Source organism: Physeter macrocephalus, chromosome 21 (assembly GCF_002837175.3).
Source record: "Physeter macrocephalus isolate SW-GA chromosome 21, ASM283717v5, whole genome shotgun sequence".
Lineage (NCBI taxonomy): Eukaryota > Metazoa > Chordata > Mammalia > Artiodactyla > Physeteridae > Physeter > Physeter macrocephalus.
The window spans coordinates 15,176,516-15,201,514 of NC_041234.1; the positions used below are offsets into that span (position 1 = coordinate 15,176,516).

The 24,999-nt window shown below is 39.7% G+C and overlaps 1 protein-coding gene across 14 annotated transcripts in view; it reads right to left on the reverse strand.

The window, feature by feature from the left end:
* Window positions 1-24,999, reverse strand: part of DMD (dystrophin) — a 2,398,628-nt gene that overhangs the window by 190,960 nt on the left and 2,182,669 nt on the right. For all 14 annotated transcript variants that reach the window (XM_055081921.1, XM_055081920.1, XM_028482834.2 and 11 more), the window contains one exon: window positions 19,674-19,734. In XM_055081921.1, the coding sequence (XP_054937896.1) occupies window positions 19,674-19,734 (61 nt within the window). The remainder of the gene's footprint in view (window positions 1-19,673; window positions 19,735-24,999) is intronic.

Below are 24,999 nucleotides of genomic sequence, written 5' to 3' on the forward strand. Positions count from 1 at the left end.
CCCCAAATCTGGTCTTTGTTCAGCGTTCCCTATCTCACTCTAAAGTATCATCAACTGTCTGTTGCCCAGAAATCAGGTGTGACCCCTCGACATGTTTTTCTTCTTTGCGACCCCTGCCCATGTTATCTATCCTCGAGCCCTAAGGATTTTCACCTCCTAAATTTCTCTCAAATCTCTCTGCTTTTCAACATCTCCAACCCACCATTATCATGGTCCAAGTACCATCATGTCTCACCCGGATTTCATCAGTAAACTTCAAATATTTATATCCATGTGGTCCCCATCCAACTGCATCAGCCAGAGAGCTTTTCAAGTTTTCTCTCCACCCCCTCCAACAATAGTCACACTGTCATTTTAATTCCTTATATTGGACCAGTTCCCTTCTGCTGAAGTGCCTTGACACATTAACTTCCCTCTTTTCAGTGTTAATACAGTAAGTCCCCTACATACAAACCTTCAAGTTGCGAACTTTCAAAGATGCTAACGTGCGTTCGCATGTCCAGTCACATAAGTTAGTTCATGTGTCTGGCGTACATTGTCAAGTGCATGCATCCTCTACAGGTGGTGGTGCTTTTGTGTACTTTACTGTAGGGTACTGTATAGAGCACAGTAGTACAGTATCTTTATTTCAAGCCCAGGATGTCTGGAAGCAAGTGTAAAAGCAGTGGTGATGTTAACTGGTACTGCTAAGAAGCACCAGCTGTTGTACTGTACTACTGTACTTTTCAAGATACTGTATGTAAGATTAAAAATGTTTTCTTTGGGCTTCTCTGGTGGCGCAGTGGTTGAGAGTCCGCCTGCCGGTGCAGGGGACACGGGTTCGCGCCCCGGTCCGGGAGGATCCCGCGTGCCGCGGAGCGGCTGGGCCCGTGGGCCGTGGCCGCTGAGCCTGCGCGTCCGGAGCCTGTGCTCCGCGACGGGAGAGGCCACAATGAGAGGCCCGCATAACGCAAAAAAAAAAAAAAAAAAAAAAAAAAAAAAGTTTCCTTTTTTTTTTTTTTTTTTTTTTTTGTGGTACGCGGGCCTCCCTTCGGCCACGGCCCACGGGCCCAGCCGCTCCGCGGCACGCGGGATCCTCCCGGACCGGGGCGCGAACCCGGTTCCCCTGCACCGGCAGGCGGACGCGCAACCACTGCGCCACCAGGGAAGCACCTTTATTTTTTTTGTGTTTGTTTTTTCTGTATTATTTGTGTGAAAAGTATTATAAACCTATTACAGTACAGTACTATATAGCTGACTGTGTTAGTTGGGTACCTAGTCTAACTTTGTTGGACTTACGAACAAATTGAACTCACGAGCGCGCTCTCGGAACGGAACTCGTTCGTATGTAGGGGACTTACTGTACTTATTCACACTTAGTATATCTCAACTCCATTATCTTCTCTCTGGCTATACTTTGAAGATAGCATGGGTATTACTTACACAAAGCTATCCTCTACATCTAGCACGTACACTATGGTAAATAAAGAATTAGTGAATGAATGAATCAATCAATCAGTCAAGAGCATATCTTTAAATAACTACCTGAGGTTTTTCTTAGGCAAGGAGAATCCAACCATTTCTTTTTTCAAAAATATTTATTTATTTATTTTTGGCTGTGTTGGGTCTTGGTTGCTGTGTTGGGTCTTGGTTGCTGTGCTTGGGCTTTCTCTAGTTGTGGCGAACGGGGGCTACTCTTCATTGTAGTGTGCAGGCTTCTCATTGCAGCGGCTTCTCTAGTTGCAGAGCACGGGCTCTAGGCACGCAAGCTTCAGTAGTTGTGGCTCACGGGCTCTAGAGCGCACACTCAGCAGTTGTGGCTCCCGGGCTCTACAGCGCAGGCTCCGTAGTTGTATCGCACGGGCTTAGTTGCTCCGCGGCACGTGGAATCTTCCCGGACCAGAGCTCGAACCTGTGTCCCCTGCATTGGCAGGCGGATTCTTAGCCACTGCACCGCCAGGGAAGTCCCCAGCCACTTCTTAGATGCATTAAACAACATTTTAACATTTGTGTCAAATTTTGAAAGCAGTAATAAGTAGCAGTTTCTGTTTTTACAAATATAACTGAGGTTAAACAAAATATACTAAGTAAAAAATAACTTCATACTAAATTGGCTAATTATGGGTGAAATTGGCCACTTATGCTTCAACAATGATCAGAGACACCCTCATAAGCTATGCCTCTTTAATGAATAATAACGCATTTTGTAGTTTTATGCTTTCATTTTAGCATTTCAGAACAGTTCACAAATACACCAATTGATCTGCAATGGTACTGTACTCTTATGTTACAGACCAATTCAAGGAAGTAATAGCACAACCGATTTCAAAAGCACAGGGAAAATTCTTGGATGCTTAAGACAACGCTCTCTACTTCTTGCACCTTGTTTATATACGTTTTTATAGTTTTATATAGATCTTTAATATAGAATTAAAATAAAAACAAAGATAATTATTTTAGCTATTTTATTTGAATCTTTTGCAAATTTATTACTCAATTCATTTATTTTGGGGGCAATTTAAAAAATTGTGGTAAAATATACATAACATGAAATTTATCATATTAACCATTTTAAGTGGACAATTCAGTAGCATTAAGTACTTTCACAATTTTGCACAACCATCACTGCTATCCATTTCTAGAACTTTTCATCATTCCATCGTTCCAAACAGAAACCCTGTATCCATTAAACTATAACTCCCCTTTCCTCTTCACCCACTTCCTAAGCAGGCAACCACGAATCTATTTTCTATCTCAATGAATTTGACAATGGTAGGTACCTTATATGAGTGGAATCGTACAATATTTGTCCTTTTCTGTCTGGCTTATTTCACTTAACATAAGGTTTTCAAGGTTCATCCATGTTATAGGATGTATCAGAATCTCATGCCTTTATAAGGCTGAATAAATATTCCATTGTATCTATTATCACATTTTTTTCTCTGGTCATCTGTTGATGGACTTTTGGGCTGTTTCCCACCTTTTGGCTATTCTGAATGGTGCTGCTATGAACACTAGCATACAAGTATCTGTATGAGTTGCTGTTTTCAATTCTGTTGGGTATATACCTAGAAGTGCAATTGGTGGATCACAGGGAAATTCTATGTTTAACTTTCTGAGGACCTACCAAACTGTTTTCCACAGTGACTGCACCATTTTACATTCCGACCAGCAATTTCCAATTTCTCCACATCATCATGAGCACTTTTTGTTTTCCTTTTTGGTTTTTTGTTTGTTTGTTTGTTTTGACAACAGCCATCCTATTGAGTGCAAAGTGGTATCTCATTGTGGTTTTGATTTACATTTCTCTAATGACTAAATGTTGAACATCTTTTCATGGGCTTGATTCCTTTTTGAAGGTTGTTTCCATTCTACTAGAAGCATTAAACGTTTTGAATAATCAGTTTTAAGTCTTGGAAAAAATTTGCCAATTTAAAATATGCTAGAAGAGTTAATAGCAACCACCTGCCTCCCTGGATCATTTTAGGCCCCAAGTCCTATTTGTTCCATGTCTATGTCCTCCACTAGGAGTTCCAGGAGAGCAGGGGCTATGCCTGTACTGCTCATTACTAGATTTCTGGTGTCTAATACAGTATCCGGCACAGTAGCCCCCAGTAAATATAGTTTGGTTAATCAATTTAGCAAATCTACTAATGAACACATCTGCATTGGGCAGAGCAGAAACAGGTTTAACATTGAGAAGTCCTAGGGTTTTCTCTCTCATCCCAATGTATGACATCCCATCCCATGACTCTAAGAACCATACCTAGGTTGATGACTCCAAAAGATATAGCCCTTGGCCTGACTTCTTCCTTGAGCTTCAGATTCATATTTTGCAGCTGCACACTTAGGTATCCAATAGGTGTCTCAAACTTTACATGTTTAAACCCAGGCATTTCCAGGATTTCTATATAGAAGAGTGGCTATCTAGTTGACAAGCTTATTCTCTTGTTCAGATCATATGTTTGCTTGTTGTTGCTGGGGGTAAAGAGTGGCCGGTGGGCATTACTGAGACCAAAGGTTCTCCAAGTCACCCCTTGGTGCTGCCAGTGGTGTCTAAGACAGATCTCCTGTTTTCGCTACCAAACTTGCTGATCTTCAGGTACCTGTTCCAGCCAAAAGCCCAGGAGACATCTGCATTGCCTTCGTCCCCTTACTCCTGACCTCCAGTGCATCAGCAAGAGCTGCTGATTGCTTCCAGTATATATCCCAACCACCCTTCAAGAGCTCCGCTGCTACCATTTTCCAGATCTAATCTACCACCGGTGCTTTCCACACACCTAGCTGGTCTCTCTGTTTCCACTCTGGCCCTTCCTATTTCTTCACCCCTTTTCCACATGTTCCACCAAGTATATTCTCATAGCAGTCAATTATGTCCTGCCAATCTAGTCTGGTCTCAAACTGTACTATAACAAGGCACCAGTGTAAAACATAACAAAGGCAAGACACCTCCATGAAACTTTACTTGGGACATTGAGAAAGATGAGTGTTTGTGTTTCAAAAGTTTTCCTCTTTGGGGTTGCAGAAAAGTGTATTCAGGGCTTAACTTCAAGAGCCTTCTTATTTACAAATCAGATATATTTTCCTATTTGTAACAGAACTGAAAGTAAGGTTTGGCAATAAGTGTACTTTACACTGTGAACATTGAAACAAGCAAACAAAGCGTGCTGTCTGCCAAAATGTTTTTCGTTTTTGTTGTTATTCACGGTTGTATGACTTGAACTATTGTAGAAAGACAATCGGAGGAAGGCCCAGGCACTAGGGCATTTAAAGGATTGTCTTTCTTTGTAAAGGATGCATGAAACTTGGAAATTGGAAAAATACATTTACTGCAATGCTCAAAGTATCAAGAATTGCCCAATTAGCGTTTATTTTAAATTAGTTTTCAAATTTAAAGATAACGGGATTAAATTATACCTTTATAGTTTACAGTATACACTTAAGAGCGGCTTGTATATTTTCTGATTGGTTTATAAGCCGACGTGACACTACTGGGTTCAGGATCACTCCCCTTATTTCCCAGAATAATGAAGTTCAAAGTGCAGTGCAATTATGTAAGGGCATACATGCTCTTTCATAACACCTATAGAATTTATACCTTTAGACACTTGTGCCTAAATATAATCTCATATCGATTTATTATTACATCTCTGCCTTACTTTGGTGTTTTACATCCCAAATTAAATTTCCCACAGAGTTCCTTAGGTGTATTATTAATCTAGACAAGAACAATAATCTACTCACTACAGCCACCACTATTAATAATCTTTGTAATCATTTACCATGCCTCTATTTTTAGTTTGCAATACATACATTTAGGCAAGGAGAAGCAAAAAAGAATCCTCAACGGACAGAGTACTATGAATAAATTCAGTAGAAGTTGGTATAGTCAAGCATGAAACTCTGAATAAAGTTACCATCTTCGAGAATTATATCCAATAATCCTAAGTACACTTTTCTTCACTCTGCTGCTTATAAAACTTGGTGATAAAGGTTTTTGTTCACTACAGAACTAGACGTTATTTGGATTAAAATATTGCTGGTCTGGGATTCATGCTTCCCCAAGCAATATTGATTTGCTGGGGATTATTTCCCCCCACTTTTTATTCAGTGTTTGTAATTTCAAATATTTTGTTTATTTTTTCCCAGTGTTTTACTGAATTAATTCTGCATTTTTTGGGCCACAGCAACTACTGTAAAGGTATGGCTCAAGTTGCCAGATGATATTATTCAGTATTCTTCTGCTTATCCCAGATCCTTCAGATGCAGCTATTTTTATACATTCTATTAGACATCAGGATTTTTAGGTTTTAATTTTAAAGAAACGTTCCACAACTGAGCCTTCTGATATACCCTGAGTTATAGTTACAGTTACAGTCAGATAACTTCTCAGGAAAAATGACTTTGTAGTTTGAACATGTTTTCTCCATCCTTCCATATTAATTTTTTCCAGTTCACAACTCAAAACAAGATTAGTACGCTTTGAATCTACCAGCCGGTATAGAAAGATCAAACTTCTACCTCAACATTGCTTCCTTTCAGCTTATACATCTTCTTCTCAAGCAATGCATTCAAGGACTTGGAATATGATTGGCGATTTTGTTGATGATGAATGAAGCTGAGCAGAGTAAGGAGGACTTTTGCTACTCTGCAGTGCTTACAGTAAAAAGCAATGACTTGGCGGCTGCGCATATGAAATATAAGTTAGATAAACAACTCTAAGTTCCTTGACAATAAAGTCTATTTAAAAAGATATCATGCGATGACTTCCACCCCTACCAAAACAACCACAAACGAAACAAAACTCTATCAACATTGACATTTATGCAACTAATCTATTTTCTAAGTGCTTGATAAATGACATCTAGTATTTATCAGCAAATGGCAAGGACTGGTTGAATATAACTGAATTCCATACTTGAGGTCTTTTCTTCCCCACTGGATGCCACTATGGCTCTGCCGTAATGTCTCTCTTAGATTCTACCACCTACCTCATCCCAACCTCTTTCAAAATCTTTAACTATTAAGACATAAGCTTACATGCACTCACCAAACAACCTTAGCTCCTGAGATAGCCTGTGTGTTTTGACAGAAATAGATTTCGAAGGCATTTTCCTAAGATATCCTCACAATAGTTGTGGCAAAGGAGCTGCTAAAGGAATACGTTCACTTAAAAATGCTTTCTCTAAAACAGCAACTTTCGAAGATTTTCAGTTTATAGACAGTTCAACAAGGCATCCAACCCCATTAAGTATTTCTCTCTGCTCTCAACCAACTGAAACACAGAGAAATGAATGAACTGATGGTTGAAATTGTTTCCAAAATATAGTGTAATCAACTGTAATTCCAGTTAGATTACATAGAATAAAAACATTATATGGAACACCTCTGATCTGTTATTATCTGTTCCTTTATAAGAATGCCTATTAGGATCAGAGCTAAGTTCTCAAGGATGTGTTTAATTCTCAAAATCAAACAAACAAATTTTAAGTATTTATTCTCAATTTCTTACGTCTGAGATAATAAAGTGCTAAGAATGATGCAAAGATGCATAATGCACACGTGTCATCAAGGAGTTTACAGCTTAACCGGGGAGGCAAGTGATCTGAAAATTAACAAAAATATTTCACGAGTTAAACAGCAAAGATGACTTAGGACTTCCAGGTGGTTACAGAGGTCCTTGCTATCTGAAAGAATGATTCTAAGGTAACTTTAAAAAAAATTAAATGTCATTTACATAATTTTCAATATAGAAATGTACGAGTGTTATATCCCTCACTAGTTTTGACCCTGACCTTTTCTTAGACCTGTGATTTCCTAGAACTGGGGACAACATGATAAGGGAAAACACATGGACCCATTCATTCTGCTTTTTCTTTCCTTTTTCTTTCTCTTCATTGCAAAGAGAATTTTTAAATTAAAACAAATACACACTGTGTAAGTATAAAGGGTTGAATTTAGAACTGGACTCACATAAATCACAGATTTTATCTTGTTCTGATCTTTACTAATGATTCAAAGGATTATAGGGAAACACCAGGCACATAAAACATTCTTTGCCTGGAGGAGCCTGAAATAATCAGATACATTGCCCCCAAATATCCCTATTCTTTCACATTATGATATGTTCTGGTTTCTATTAACAGAAAAGTTTTTTAAACATTTATGCATAAACAGTGATATTGAAAGGAAGCCATTTTAGTCTCCAAAGGTTTCCATTTTATAATCTGTTAATGACAAAAACAGGAAAATGCTCACGTGACTATGCCCTGTTTTCCATCCAGTCGTAACTCATAAATCCATAAATTCCAGGTTTATTTACAATAAGTAAAGTAGCCAAACCAGGTATATCCTGCTAAAAGCATTTTATCTATAGGGACTTGCAGGTATCTTTCTGCTAGTTAAATGACATTAAAAAGATTAACAAGAAGGTCTGGGAGGTCATTAGTGTGTTTATAAGGTGGTCTTTTGAGTTGAGGTCATTCTTTCCCCTCAACCCCCAGGGAATGAATCACAGGCCTGCTGTGAATACGCTTTTCTCCTCAACCTCCCTCTCTCCCTCTCCTTCTCCCTGCCCCCTTCTCTCTCTCTCTCTGTGTGTGTGTTTACATACATACATATATATGTATGTATACACACACACATACAGCACATATGTAAAATGTTCACAAGTTTTCTTTAAATTTTAGCTATAAAGATACTTCTACCTTGAACTTTTGCTATAGCTACGCTTGGCCCCTCCTGCTCCATCTAAGAAGCATTCATTCTTCTCTATTTGATGGTTTTTTTGGCAGAAAAGTTTGTAGCACTGATGTAAGTAAGAGTGAGGAAAACTAATCTGGCCTTTTATTTGATAAAGCACTTATATTCATAGCTTAATTCAGGGTAACTCTATACATTCAGATAGACATTTTTCTTAATCTTCAGGAAATACAAGTTATTCTTTCTCCTCAAAAACATATTAATTGCCCAAAGTGGTTTGGTGACTTTAAGTCATTACAAGAGAAAGTGTAAGGAATTCTTCTTTGCCACCACATAGTTACAATAGTAGAAAAAGAGAGAGATCATTCTGCAGTAAGATGAGATTTTTCGACATGTAATACATGGGGTTACCCAATGCTCAAGGTCTAGGGAAGTCATGACTTATGGCTATAGGCCGTATGAGTTTGCCTCGTAAGGCTAGAACCATAGGTCTGGGATTTATGGAAAATATGAAACTTTGTTACCTGAAGGAGGGGAGAGTATCAAATTCAAGGACAAGCTCTAGTGTCAAAAAGGCTGCTGAAGAGCTGCCCTAGTCCACCTGAGCTGACCACGTCTTACCCTTCAAAAAGGCTTGGAATTGGGGATTTGAGGGGAAACACATGCCGCGGCATCTGTTAGGTTGCTGGTCTTGCCATACTCTCATCTTAGCGAAGCCCTGATGGGAAGTGGCAGGATGTGACTCAGAAATCCTCTGCTTTCTCAGCTTCCACAGAGGCAGGCAAGGGCCTACATCAGGGCTGGCCAGGTTTTTGTTTCATTTTATTTTCTGTTGCCCTTTATTGCCAAAAGCAGTAAAGAGAAGCTTAGGTCTCGGCACGAGCACAGTAGCAGAAATAGACTGGGTAGGTAAGCCAAGGGAAGAAACACCAGCAATGTGGGGAAGGACTAATAGGAGAGTACTGGTGATTCCCAAGACAGTGGTCCCACAGCGGAGGACTGGCCACGCTCGGTTACACTAAGAGCCAGTTTTCAACCTGAAAAAGTTGGGAGCAACAGGTAAAAAGTATTATTGTTATTATGATTTTAAATGTCAATTCTCTACCCATTTATTAATTTTTGTTCTCCCAACCCTCAATATCTCCGCTACCAAATGCGTCCCTACCTGCATCCCCGAGAACCCCGTCTAAGCTGGCCCCTGCGCGCCGGGGATAGGCAACTAACTCCCTCCCAGGTGGGGCGCTCCAAGCAACTTTGACCCACTAGGGTGTGCGTGTAGGGGGTAAGGGTAGTGATTGTGGAAGTCCTAGGCGGGGCGTGAGGTGGGCCAAAGCCAACTGAGGTCACAGGGTTGGTGGGAAAAGGCACAGAGTGGGTCACTACTACGGTGACTTGGGAAAGCCACCAGTCTCTCTGAGTCTCAGCTTTTCCTTCTTTATTAGATACTAACTGGTGGTGCTAATCCTCATAAAGGGGAAGATACAGCTAGTCTTATCACTTAACACTTAGTAGGCACACATTAAACTTTGCTTTTCATACGGTCTAGGAGGTTATATGGACCCTAACTACGAGAGACTCCCTTGGTATAAAGCACAAGACCGAGAAGAAGTGACCAAACCAAAAGGAAACAAAACCACAACAGAAAATTCCTTCTAAAACAACAAAGAAGCAAGTTAAAGATTACTCTTGGCACTATCTGACTTGCAATAGCTTTGGGGACCAAGATGGATGTGGATAAGCCGAGAAAGGAAAACAGAAAAAGCAACTGAAAGTTTCAGGGGGAGCAGGGAAGCTTCTCTGTTTCATCCACCGGGGAGTTAACGATATCAAAGAAGATGTGATCATTTGCCGAATGCTGACAGTGGGCTAAGCCTCATATAGGACCTGTTCTTCGGAGCTTTACAGACTGCTGAAAGCAGAGATCGGTTTGTTTTTCTTTTTCTATCTTGTGCAAGGATTTAAAATTTTTGCAATGTGACGGCACTGATTTATACAACGCACTCAGACCACCTAGAGGGGTGGGATAGGGAGGGTGGGAGGGAGGGAGACGCAAGAGGGAAGAGAGATGGGAACATGTGTATATGGATAACTGATTCACTTTGTTGTAAAGCAGAAACTAACACACCATCGTAAAGCAGTTATACTCCAATAAAGATGTTAAAAAGATAAAAATAAATAAAAGTTAAAAAAAAAAGAAAGAAAGAAAGAAATACGTGTGCGCGCGCTAACGATCTTCCAGAAAGAAGCATCTAATTCCTTCTCCCTACCCTCTACCCTCCCCCACCCTATCCTCTGAAATGAGGGAGGGGAAGACTGAATGGGATTTGGAGTTTTCCCACTGAGAAAGGGACATTTTCTGCAACCAGGTCAGTGTTCAAAGGACTAATGCTCTAAGGAAATTATCCAAAGGGGTGAGGCAGTTCAGGGTTATTAAGTTATTTTCAAATGCTGTCTGGGTTGCTGCTGACCTTTGTGAAGGCAACAGGATGCTGCTTCCCAGGGGGGTAGGATGAGAAGCAATTAGAGGAGCCTAGGAGAGGCTCAGGAATGTTTGGGAATTTACAGACACCCAAAGTTATATGGGAACGCCTAGAATGAAAATAAACTAATTTGATCAAGGGCATATTTGTGTTCTAGAAAATATTCTAAACATGTAGCTAATACTGGATATATCTGTAAGAGTGTTTTCTTAAAGACCCAACACTCATTAGACGTCAATTAGGCTTCAGTTCAATTGCAGAGAAGAGAAGTGAAGTGAATTCATATTCCTTGTATGCCAGAAAGGAGAATGGGTGTGACGTTAAGTATTCCGAGTCAGAATATGATAAAGCTGGGTTTCAAATGAAGGTTTATTTGAGGGCACAGCCCATGTTCTTCTCTACCACATGACTATGGAAGAATGGACAATGCTTAACAAAGTTAGAAAAAGAAAATGAAGCAATAGCTGAAATAACTCACTCCTCTTTTTTGGGGAAGCAGACCTAAATATATTTTATGAACACTCTCACATTCCAAAAAGTGCCACAAATGAAGCAGAGGGAATACTACAGATGCGTAATATATCAGAATTTTTGGCAGGTACACAGCATTATAGTTTAGCTGCAGCATATATGTGTATATGTACATATGCTGCCACCTTCAAGCGTTACGTATAACACAGAATGTTACAAAAAATTTTTCTGTAAAATAAAAACTTATCAATATCATTCTCTTAAGACTCAGTGGCCACTATATCCCAGCCCCAAAAGTAAATCCTGTATACAAATACTTAGTGAAACACACTGGTTCATCAGTTTAAAGCTCTACTGACCACTGCAAAATCAGAAGTATCATGAGTGGCATTTAGGAAAAAGAAAAAGACCCCAGCTCTACTGAAACAAAGAAAGCCAGAGCTCAGAATGATCTGAGTCATTATCTAGTTCTACTTCCTTACTGCTGGTGGGAAAACTCAGTCCCAGGTGGGCTGAATTATACTCCAAATCATACTGTTAGATAAAGACAGAACAGAATCTAGACCTCAGGATGTGGTATGCACCAGTCAGACACTCAGGCTAAGGATGGTCTCCTAGGCACCAAGTATAGGAGACATGAGAAACTCTGTAAAAGACTAAGCATACTTTCTGATATTAAAGTTGATATCTACAGGATATGAGAGACACACTTGGGTGGTAGATCTAAATGGACACACAAACACCTGAAGATTTTCTGAAAGTAAAAGGAGTCGGGAAACTGTAAAGCATGTGGAATTGCTAGTATGTGTTCATTCATTCATTCAAGTATCTACTGAGCACATGCTATCTGTGAAGTACTATGCTAGAAAAAGAGATACAGCAGCTATCCTCATGAAGTCCATTATTTCAGTCAAGGTTATATGTACCAGCTTATGAAACTATAAAGAAGGCTGTGAGAATTTTTTGTCAACTTTATGAGACACAGAAGATACTAACATCTACGTCTACCAACGAGGTCTACAAAACCAAAGGCCAGAATCAGCACCCCGTATAACACTATGGCCTCTCCTTCACTCTCTTTCAGTTAATATCTTAAACTGAGTTGTTTTCATGATTATATCATCAACTATGCGTTACTGACCATTCCTTCGTTGTGGCTCCAGAGCTTAATGAGACTCAGCTACTGTGACCTTTGGAACCATCAAACTGTGGAGGAGAAAGCACAGCAGAGAAGACTGACCTCTGGGTTATCTTTGTGTACAAAGCCTTTTGAAGAGTCAGAGCACCAGGCTTCTGGCAGCAATTTCACAAATTTAATTACCCAGAGATACTCACCAGTATCCTCAAAGACTGACAGCTGAAATTAGACAGCTGATTCTCTATTACATCCGCTTCCTATTATCAATGGTGCTAAACAGCTAAGTAAAAAGTTTAATGTTATTTGTCCTTCCCATCTTGATAAGATCGATGATGCAATAAGACTCCTCAAGGGCAATATGAAGATTCGTTTTCATTCCTCTGGAAAACTGTTATAAATAATTTCTGTTTCAAAGTCAACATTCATAAAATCAGGGAACATCAGGACTGGAAATAACCTGTGATATCATGTGATTCAGCCCCCTTAGATGACAGATGGAGAAACTGAGGCTCAGAGAATATAAGTAATTCATCTTTGGTCAAACAGCTAGTTAACAGCAAAGTTGCAACCAGACTTCAAGTCTTCTGTTGCTTGGTCAATTTACTATTTCTGCTATTTCATGTGGTCTTATCAGCTGCTAAAAGGTATATTTTTGTTTTTATATTTTACGGAAGCATCTGGGATTATGGATGTGAAATGATAATGTAAAACCCACAGTCCAGGCTCCCCTAGTGAACGCTATTTTTTTAAACAACTTTATTGGCGTATAATTGCTTTACAATGGTGTGTTAGTTTCTGCTTTATAACAAAGTGAATCAGTTATACATATACATATGTTCCCATATCTCTTCCCTCTTGCGTCTCCCTCCCTCCCACCCTCCCTATCCCACCCCTCTAGGTGGTCACAAAGCACCGAGCTGATCTCCCTGTGCTATGCGGCTGCTTCCCACTAGCTATCTATTTTACATTTGGTAGTGTATGTATGTCCATGTCACTCTCTCACTTCGTCCCAGCCTACCCTTCCCCCTCCCCGTGTCCTTAAGTCCATTTAAAAGGTATATTTTTAAGGAAAATATACATGTGAAGGATCTTACCAGAAACAGCACAAAATTATGTTCTGAGAAAAACTATGAAAACCTCTGCCAATCTCAACCAATGTTCAACTGAACGTCAGAAGACTAGAATCATTCCTAGAACAGTGAGGTATCAGGAATGAGACATGGGGGAATGTTTTCTAAGCTGGATATCATAATCTGGTGTTCTTTATAGTAAGAGCCCACCTCATTCTCAGAAGGTGTTTCCACTGCAAACTAGCCAACACAGATATTTAGCACGTTGATTTGCCGTTAAAGCTGAGATACAGCTAACTACTGCTTCCTCTCTATATAAATATAGGTACAGAAATAGTAGTCAATAATTCAGAGGAACAAATAAACTAATCTAAAACTTGAATCAGAACAACTCCTGGCACAAATAATAGGGAGCTGGAGCAAGAATGAGGGCAAGATATGCTTTAAATATGGGAGGGAGTTGGAATCTGAAAAACCGTCCAGAAAATAGAAATAGAGGCAATATGGTATGGAGGGAGGTGGTGTCAAAACTCAGATGCAGGGACTTCCCTGGTGGCGCATCTGCCTGCCCAGGCAGGGGACACAGGTTCGAGCCCTGGTCCAGGAAGACCCCGCATGCCACGGAGAAACTAAGCCTGTGCGCCACAACTACTGAGCCTGCACTCTAGAGCCCGCGAGCCACAACTACTGAGCCCATGTGCCACAACTACTGAAGTCCGAGCACCTAGAGCCCATGCTCCGCAACAAGAGAAGCCATCGCAATGAGGAGCCCCTGCTCGCCACAACTAGAGAGAGCCCACACACAGCAACAGACCCAATGCAGTCAAAAACAAACCAACAAACAACTCAGATGCTACTGGAGTTAGAGAGCAAGGGTACTCAAACCGAGAGCAAGACTCATCACTTTAACCGTGAATAGAACAACAGGATACAAGAAGACACAAACACCAAAAGGTAAGTGTAGGTGGATAGCCATAATTTCGTGCAGAGAGTCAAATACTTGTACCAGTAGAGCCAGAGGGATGGTAGTCATAAGAATATGGGAGAGTCAGAACTCCATCCAGCAAATCTGGCAGCAGACACGGCAATAGTAATAAGAAATGTTGACTGAAGCGACAGTCAGCTTCAGCCAGGGAGGTTTTATTATATACCTCATTTTGCTAAGCAGAAACTATCAGAAAGTTGCGAGCAACTCAGATGTAACAGGTGGCTGTAGAAACATGCCTGGGATTGAGAACGGAGAGAAGGGTAGATCAAGGTCACTAGACAGCTACAGCAATGTGTACAACAATCAAAATAACCGGCAGGAAAAGACAGACACTTCTTTTGACATGAGTTGTTCTTGAGCATTGCATGTAAAAAAGAGCTGAAGAGTTAGCATGTTCCCCAGAACCCCATTTTCCCCTCTTTTGTGAAGTACTTCAGAAATATTTAGGAAGGCAACCTGATGAAATGCATTGCTGGCGACTGAGTCAGCAGGTTTACTCCCAAGTTTCATGAGTGAATGCCGCCCAATATTTAGCAACTGCAGCCTCTTTGAAGGAGGAAACGACCAGCTTGCCTAAAAATCAAATCCTTCCTAAGAGTCAGCTGGCAGAAATATAAGGTCAAACACTTGATCTGGTATTACAGAAAAGTAGCCACAAACCAACCTTCAGCTAGAACTAATATATGTAGAACAGGTTATGACCTCAATTAGTTTGTCCATTTCTGCACAAATGGGAGACAGCGAATAGCATTTACTTTCTTCATGACTGAGTGGAGACTAGAGACGATGCTAACAAATTTAATAACCAATACTTGGGCCATTCCAGTCACGACGTCCCAAGGAAGATACAACAGAGCTGGAAAAGATCCATGGAAAAACAACTAAGATGATCAAGGGGACTGCTTATCTTTCATTCAAGGACAGACTAAAAACCTAAAACGGATTAGAATTTCTCAGACTGGGAAGATGAAAATAAAAAGGAGTTAGTGAGGGGATGTGAGATTAAAGTCGACTCTGGGTAAATATAATTGTATTCAGTGAATTTCATAGCACTTAATTGGGGCTGTCCCTTGAGGTTAAAGGATGTAGATTAAAGAGAAACTGAAATACATCTTTATTTGTTTACAGAGAAATCAGTAAGTTTATAGAACTTACTACTGCTAAGACAAGACTGAAGCGGAGAATGGGGAAAGTTTAAGAAACCACTGGATATACTCAATGCCAATTGATTTAACAGTGCATTACTAAGAAATGGTCACGATGCATCCTTATTTTTTTGAAATGAAAATTACTAGGTTGACTGACAACACAGCCGTTGGTGCCTACCTCTGGGACAGAGTTCTCGGCTAGCTGCCCTGTTGCTCTGACCCAGGGTGCTGTTTCTTACGCTCTTATTATGTCATCTATGCAAAAAAACATACTGCATGCAAGTTTGGGATTCCTAAATTCTTTTGACAGTCCAGAACACAGAAGAATAATTTTCTAACTCATTAAGAAAGGAAGAGAGTCCCAGCTCTTGGCTCCGCTTGGTTTACCCATATGGGAGTATGCAACATAGAAAGGTGAAAGAAATCCTAACAGAATGCAGCAGCTGGTTAAAGGCTATTATACTGAAAATTTCATGAGTCTGACAGTAGGCCAAAAGACTACAAAATGGCAGAGAATGGAAAAGGCGGTTGTAACAGGTTGACCATTGTTGGTGATTATTTTTTCAGTGGCAATGAAAGCTGTAATCAAATAACCTGAAAGAGATGCTGGCAGGGGTAGGAAAGCCACAAGGGAGAGGGAAAATGAAGACTGTAACAATGATGTATGCTATGGACTAATAAACTAGACAAACATGTAGTCTGAAGTTTCTTAGCATCATATGAAAAGCTGGTGTCACGATGCAGGCATAAACACTATCTGATTTGCAATCTAGAGGAGAAGACGCTGTTAATGACTTACAACCTCAAGGATGAATGCACAACTCAACAACTAACTGGAACTGTGCTACTGGTATAGAAACCTCTTGTTATGTAGATGATCAGTTTGTCTCAGCATTAAAAAGGAAACATTATAAAGCATTAAAAAATATCCAGAGGGCTTCCCTGGTGGCGCAGCGGTTGAGAGCCCGCCTGCCGATGCAGGGGACGCGGGTTCGTGCCCCGGTCCGGGAAGATCCCACGTGCCGCGGCGCGGCTGGGCCCGTGAGCCATGGCCGCTGAGCCTGCGCGTCCGGAGCCTGTGCTCCGCAACGGGAGAGGCCATAGCAGTGAGAGGCCTGCGTACCACAAAAAAATATATATATATCCAGAGAAAACACTTGCCTTTGCAGCTGGAAATGTGTGGTTAAAACCTCTTGAATGGAAGTCAGGACAAATAAGAAAGAGGACGAATGGGGACTGGTTGAAATAACGTCATTATCAACTTACTATTATTGTTATTTGTGGACTAATAAGGCATCTCAAATTACGAATGGCATCTGCAAGTGCATGAAGTCCGCTGGACCTTGTACATCAAAGTCATTTAGTGTAAACAGACTATTTTAGACAATAGTAACGTGTAATAATAAATCACAAAGGACATTAATAATGTTTCCTGAAAATGTAAATTTCTTGAACATGCGTTCTCCCTATAATATGGCTTATCATTTTAGGGGTATATTTGAGAAACTGTACAATCTCTAATTTCAAGTAGATTATAATAGTACAGAGAACTGATCTCTGTAAAGTTTCAGGGACATCTTTGAGAAATTAGGTAATCCTTCATTCCAAGGAACTGATCACTTCAGAGGCTTTTAAGGTCTCCATACTTACCTTTCTACTAATTTTCCTGTCTACTGTTCTCTGTTTCTTACCATTAAACTAGGAAGAATAATAGTCCTAAATTAAACACCAAGATTTAAGCTCTTTAAATGGGTATCTGGAGAAACCGGAGTGGGTTGAGTGGGCATATCTGAAGCTAATTCACAGTGGAAAAATAGAATTCCTATGTGTTTTTTTAAACTGAGAATTTATATTGTGTTAATAATGAAAATAAAGAATTTTTAAAATAAAGATAAACTTCTTGAAAAAGAAAGCTGCTATCTTCAAGTTTTTGAATTTGGACAAGACCACGGAATGAGCCACACTCATTGATTCCTACAGCTACAAAGGAACTTAGATATCATCTAGTCCAACTCCTTATTTTATAGATAAGAAACCAAGGTTTGTACAGCATAAGTGACTTGCCCAAGGCCATACAATCAACTAATCACAGAGCCCCCAAAGTCTAGGTTTCTTATTCCCAGATCTGTGACCCTACCAAAACTGCCACCATGATCTTCAAGTCGGTGAAAGAGCACTGGACAAAGAGGAGGACAAACAGAGAGCAGCTGTTCTCTGATCCCATCAAGGAGCAGTAAGAAACCAGTACACAGGGAGGAATTACAGCTTGTCTGGAATTTGTCTTCTTTTTATTTTTTGGACCGAATTCATTTTCACTGCTTCACAGAACTGTACTGGGATCTTTTGTAGTAGGTGTAACACCAGGGAGAAGGTACATATTTAGGGAAAAGACAGTGGGACGATGGGGGCACTCTAGGAATCCTGTGTGAGACACTTAATGAGCCCTAAACAGGTAATAATTTGGAGAATGATGGCTTAAAGATGTCTGGATTCTCAGGTGATACGAAAATCTTGGCTACAAAAGGAGCCATTCTTTTAGCTCACAAAGGAAATGGATAAAGTGAGAGTTTTATAAATGGGTTGAAAAAGTAGCAGGTCTCAAACATCTTAGTCAGAAATGGAAATGTGTAATGACGAAGACACTGATATAGAAGATGACTGGGAAGAATTTGAACAAAATGGTTCCACGAAATATATAGTGGATGTAAAGCAATATAGTGCATGTCCAAATCAATATATTATTTAAGAAAATGGGTGATTTTAAATAGGTATTAAAACATGTACTTTAGAGGGACTAAATATATACAAAAAAAATAATAAAATAAAATTAAAAATAAGAAAACTAAAAAGCAGGATCAAAACATTGAAGGAGGGATTCCCTGGTGACGCAGTGGTTGAGAGTCCGCCTGCCGATGCGGGGGACACGGGTTCGCGCCCCGGTCCGGGAAGATCCCACGTGCCACGGAGCGGCTGGGCCCGTGAGCCATGGCCGCTGGGCCTGCGCGTCCGGAGCCTGTGCTCCGCAACGGGAGAGGCCACAGCAGTGAGAGGCCCGCGTACCGCAAAAAAAAAAAAAAAAAAAGAAAAAAAAAACACTGAAGGAGAATTTTTAAAGTTAAGAGATACCTTGTCTGTATAATTTAATAAGACAACCTTTCCTAAAGGATGTATCTCTCTTTGAAGAGCCAAAAAAGTTCCCTCACCCCCATTCTTCTGAGTTAACAAAATTGAGGCATGAAATCAAATTTCTTGAGAACTGTAGTAATGAAGATCTAGGAATGCTGTTATTGCTTTAGAACTGAATTATGAAGAATGGATGGGCAGTGGAAGAATAAAAACAGACTTGATGAATGGAAAAACATTTAATATTCTTAGACTATGGCAGAAGCAAGTTCAAAGACTTAAGTTGGTACTGGAGACTACTTCATGAATCCAATTAATTTAAATTGTTGTTGAGGTGGCCGATAGAAACTTAAATTTAAGCTGGACTCAATTGTACAACTGATGAGAAACTGTTAAGGTATCATAGTAACTCAACATCCTCTCTCCTCTTTCTTCCATGGCGACCCAATGTATCATAATTTGTAACTCATGCAGCATCTTGCAGAAGGTGCTTCTAAGAACCTATATTCCTTTGACTGACAAAAATGACCCCCTGAAAACAGTATCATTTTTGTTGTTGCTATGTGAAAAATGCTGAGTGCTACGTATCAAGAATGAACACCTCAGCTCCACAAATCCAGAACTGCTACTGACTGCCTTTTGGGTACATCAAGTATTTATTCGCCTAAAACAGTTTGGGTACAGATAGCTGCAGACATCTTCCATCTTTGTCTAAAGAAGAAGTGTGGGAAAACTCCTAAATAAATAAAATTGTTCTTGTAAATATTCATTGCCACTATCCATAATATTAGCAGCAGCTCTCCGTTCTATTATGAAAAATCCACACCAGCTCCAATCACAAAACACAGCGTATATGCTGCCTTAAATGGATTTTTCCTAAAGGCGACTCCCTGTAGCATCAGCAAGTTTTCAGTGGTAATTTTAGCATGAGTTACCTATCCAAGCTTCCTCGGGGAAGAAAGAACTAGGTATTGTAGGCCAGGCTAACGTAGAGCTTTAAAAATACATTCCTCTGTGAATATACATATTAGCCACAATAAATGCTTTTTTAAGAACATGATGCTTTCAACTTACTTGATATAGTAGGGCACTTTGTTTGGTGAGATGGCTCTCTCCCAGGGACCCTGGACAGAAGCTGAAAAAGGGGGGGAAAAAAGGCAAGAGGTCAAGTTCACGCAAACAAGAAAGACAACATTAATCTCCAGAATTACAATTTTACACTGATATATTGCTCTGTTTGTTCAGTTGCCCATGAAGACAGGACGGATTAACCTGCTGTTCTCATCCTAATCTAAGTAAAACTGAACTCATTCAGGCACAAAGATAAATGCAAAGAAAAAAAAAATTCCACCGCTAAACCTATAGAGCAGGTAAGAAACTGAGAGAGTAAACTGATGGGTTTTCTCTTATGTGTCTCCATTGGGTGCTTTTCTTATAATACTTCCTGTTGCTGTTTCTCAATATCTTTTACTGTTTGACTGACTGGGTTCTTATTAGTTTAGCGGCTGAAACATCCCTCTGTGATATATTTACATTCTAAGTTATTGAAGCTAAAGTACTCCACTTATCACTCTGATATGCTTGTTTTTCTCTTTATTTGGTTTAAACAGAATCCAATTTCATTTACCGATTACATGTTTAATTGGTGCCTCAAAAATGTCAGCTGACCAGCATGATCTTATTAGAAAAGATAACCAAAAGTGAGAGAATGGCACCCGATACCAGAGGGTAATAAAACTTTGGTGATGAGTGATGAATCCTATAGGTGAAATTAAATTTCCCATACTGGGAATTTGTTCTATAACGACTTTATTGTGTATCAGTCAAATCAGTCATCTTTAAACTGTGTTTTAAATGCTTAAGCTGTAGGGGTTTTTTTCTTTCCCAGAGTTGAAATACATTTTATATACGGTTTAATATGATGGCGTTTTTTTGTTTCTTTAAGACAAAATAATGTTAGTAGACACTATACCATTTCCTTAACAATAAAATCTTCCTCCTGAACAGAGTTTTAAGCAACTGGAGTTTCTGAGACACAGAATAGCATCAAGAATATAAATATAAGAAGCATTCTTATTAACACCTAGCAATTTTATGTGTATGTCCCTTCTTCCCTGAATTTTCATCCTGCTTATAATTTGAAACACAGCTGATGTTGACCATTGTTTCCTCCTATGAAAAGCTCCCTTCTAAATTAGTCTCACAGTAAATTCACTCCATAGTGTATTGAGACGTAAGAAAACATCAAAGCTAATATATCCTTGACTACACTGCATAATATGAAAGAAAAGCTTCTAATAAAACTTTGCCCACTGCCAGACAATTTAAGGGTAATGAAACTATAGATTCTTTGTTTTATACAGAGTAATAGAGGGATCGAATCACCCAACCTTCAACCAGACATGCTGCTTTGTACCTTGGCGATATGTCATTTAAAAGATATAGAACATGAATTTGTATTTAGCTACCTAATTGCACCTTTTCATTTTGGCAGATGGATTTTTAATATGGAGAAAAAAGACATTTATCTGCTGTTTCGAAGAGTCCCTTGCCTTCAAACTCTCTCTGTCCTTCTTTTCCTATTCTTGTCTCCTGTGCCTCTGTCATTCTCTGCCCAACTCTCCTCTTGTCCGTTTTTCTTCTCTAGGACACAGCTCTCTAGACCAGATTAGTTCACAGAGTTAATAAGAGCTGATTTGAGGACTTAGGCTGAACTCTCTGAACTGCCTGGCAGAGTCTGATGTTATGGAAACCTAAAAACCCAAGCCCTCCGTAGCATGAAACATGGTGGAGAGCCAGAAATCATAGCTCCTGGTTGCTCAGCGTGCCCGCTTCCTAAAATCACGGCATCACAGAAGGAAGAAGAGAACTCCAGAGAGCATTTGGTCCGGTTCTCACTGGCTGTACTGCCAAGTCTATGAATGTCTAAACTGAGAAAGAATGCTTATCCTTTTCTTAAAGGTCACTATGGGCTGAGCCCCACCATTTCTCTCATTATCCTTCTCCAGTTCTTTATCATTCTAATGGTCCAGAAAGCCTTTCTGATTTGTAGGATGTTGAGTATGTCCTCTGGTAGCAGAAGAGTCTGTTCGTATTTCCTCTATTACGCCTAGGCATCTCTCAGAGAGAAGTGGTCTACTGGCTGCCTGGTTGGCCCGGGGGGCCTCCGCCTGAGTGAAACAACCTTCAAGCAGAAAATCTAGCAAGATATAGAAGAAAAGTGATGATGCTGCGCTGAGCTCATGGCCAGACCTGTAGGTATCTATACTTGACTTTGCATTGTTAAACATTAAAAGGAAAAAAAAATTCCCCGCAAAATGCCAGAGAAGTAGTCAGAATAGGCTTGAACTGAAGAGCTGAATGGATTTAATTTTAAAAATTCCAAAAACTAAGTTCCAGATCAATATGAAATTTTAAGCTTTTGTAACTGGAGTTCTTGTTAATTTTTATGGAGTATATAAATTGTATATGAAAATTGTTAATTTTTTTACTTTCTAAAATAAAAGCCTTCTGCCTTTATGTGTAGCTATTAAACAGATCCGATAGTGAGATTCAGTGAATTTTTTGTGCTGAAAGAGGTTTCTCCCCCTTTGAGTCACAGTTTATAAATGCACCTAAGCAACTGCTTTGCAGTCATCGTTTGAAGGTCTGAAAGTTTACACTGAAAAATGTCCTTGAAGCAACAAGAAAAGAAAAATAACCACAGCCTTCCCCCAGTCCTCCCCTGCCCCATCACTACCACAGACACACACACTGGAGCTACTTGCTTTAGAAATGACACACAACCGGACGATGGTTCTATGCGACTGGAATCAGTGCTCCTTCTCAGGAGACTGTTAAATGGTTGTTGGGCAAATTCGCTTGGGGCTGCCAGATGATTCTGGTCTTGCATATATTCAAAAGTTGATCCAATATATGGTAACTCTCATAAGTGTGTCCCAGAATTATCATTTCATTTCTTGCAGGGATGCCAATGCCAACAACAGCTGTTTCTTATCTCAGCGTACCAGTGGAAGCTTGTCATCCTTCACAAAGCTAGCCTACGCGACAGACACGCACAGGTCTCTTATGCCTGATGTGGCCATTTTTAGTAGCCCATCAAATGCAGATTTATTGGCAAATAGTTTTTATGACACTATGCTGTCCTTCGGTATTTTCTTATACAGATGTTTTTATAACCGCTATATGTAATTCCAATGCAGCTTTGTGATTCAGATTCTCGAGCGTAAAAATCATCCATTATCATATGGCAACAGCACCGTGGGGTATTGTCTACTGAATTTAAATAGCAAACTATGTACGAGTTTATTTATTCCAAAACCAACCTCTGAATTTCCCCTTGCGTTACAGATGCAGTACGTTATTAACAGCAAGAAAGGGTAGCAGTTCTCCCTTCAAAAGCGTTTCCTCCCTCGAGGTAACAGGATTCAATATTGTGCCCAAGGTATTTTTGAAAATCACAAACACAGGCTCCAGTGTTTAAGGGAAGTTCTTATTTCAACCACCTTCTAATGCATAATGAACAGAATGGGCCAAGTGATGCACCCTGGTGTTAAGCCATGTTTTAATCGACACGGGAGCCTAACCAGAAACTGAAGAAGAATGCTAATATCATTTAAACTGTGTTAAAAGAGTACTCTGGAATTCAGACCCTCATGCATTCATTAATGTTTCTACTTTTCTTTTTTAATTTTTGAATTTTATTTAATTTATTTTTTTATACAGCAGGTCCTTATTACTCATCAGTTTTATACCCATCAGTGTATACATGTCAATCCCAAACGCCCAATTCATCCCACCCCCACCCCCACCACCCTGCCGCTTTCCCTCACTGGTGTCCATACGTTTGTTCTCTACATCTGTGTCTCAATATCTGCCCTACAAACCGGTTCCTCAGTACCAGTTTTCTAGGTTCCACATATATGCATTAATATACGATATTTGTTTTTCTCTCTCTGACTTACTTCACTCTGTATGACTGTCTCTAGATCCATCCACGTCTCTACAAATGACCCAATTTCGTTTCTTTTTATGGCTGAGTAATATTCCACTGTATATATGTACCACAACTTCTTTATCCATACATCGGTCGATGGGCATTTAGGTTGCTTCCATGACCTGCCGATTGTAAATAGTGCTGAAATGAACATTGGGGTGCATGTGTCTTTCTGAATTATGGTTTTCTCTGGGTATGTGCCCAGTAGTGGGATTGCGGCATCTTACGGTAATTCTATTTTTAGCTTTTTAAGGAAGCTCCATACTGTTCTCCATAGTGTCTGTATCCATTTACATTCCCACCAACAGGGCAAGAGGGTTGCCTTTTCTCCACACCCTCTCCAGAATTTGTTGTCTGTAGATATTCTGATGATGCCCATTCTAACTGGTGTGAACTACAGATGGAAATGCAAATCAGAACTACAATTCCTCACTGTAGTTCTGATTTGCATTTCTCTAATAATTAGTGCTGTTGAGCAGCTTTTCATGTGCTTCTTGGCCATCTCTATGTCTTCTTTGGAGAAATGTCTATTTAGGTCTTCTGCCCACTTTTGGATTGGGTTGTTTGTTTTTTTAATATTGAGCTGCATGAGATGTTTATATATTTTGGAGATTAATCCTTTGTCCGTTGATTCGTTTGCAAATATTTTCTCCCATTCTGAGGGTTGTCTTTTCGTCTTGTTTATGGTTTCCTTTGCTCTGCTAAAGCTTTGAAGTTTCATGAGGTCCCATTTGTTCATTTTTGTTTTTATTTCCACGACTCTAGGAGGTGGATCAAAACAGATCTTGCTGTGATTTATATCAAAGAGTGTTCTTCCTATGTTTTCCTCGAAGAGTTTTATAGTGTCTGGTCTTACATTTAGGTCTCTAATCCATTTTGAGTTTACTTTTGTGTACGGTGTTAGGGAGTGTTCTAATTTCATTCTTTTATATGTATCTGTCCAGTTTTCCCAGCACCACTTATTGAAGAGACTGTCTTTTCTCCATTGTATATCCTTGCCACCTCTGTCATAGATTAGTTGACCATAGGTGCATGGGTTTACCTCTAGGCTTTCTATCTTGTTGCACTGATCTATGTTTCTGTTTTTGTGCCGGTACCACATTGTCTTCATTATCCCATTCTGAGGGTTGTCTTTTCGTCTTGTTTATGGTTTCCTTTGCTCTGCTAAAGCTTTGAAGTTTCATGAGGTCCCATTTGTTCATTTTTGTTTTTATTTCCACGACTCTAGGAGGTGGATCAAAACAGATCTTGCTGTGATTTATATCAAAGAGTGTTCTTCCTATGTTTTCCTCGAAGAGTTTTATAGTGTCTGGTCTTACATTTAGGTCTTTAATCCATTTTGAGCTTATTTTTGTGTATGGTGTTAGGGAGTGTTCTAATTTCAATCTTTTACATGTGGCTGTG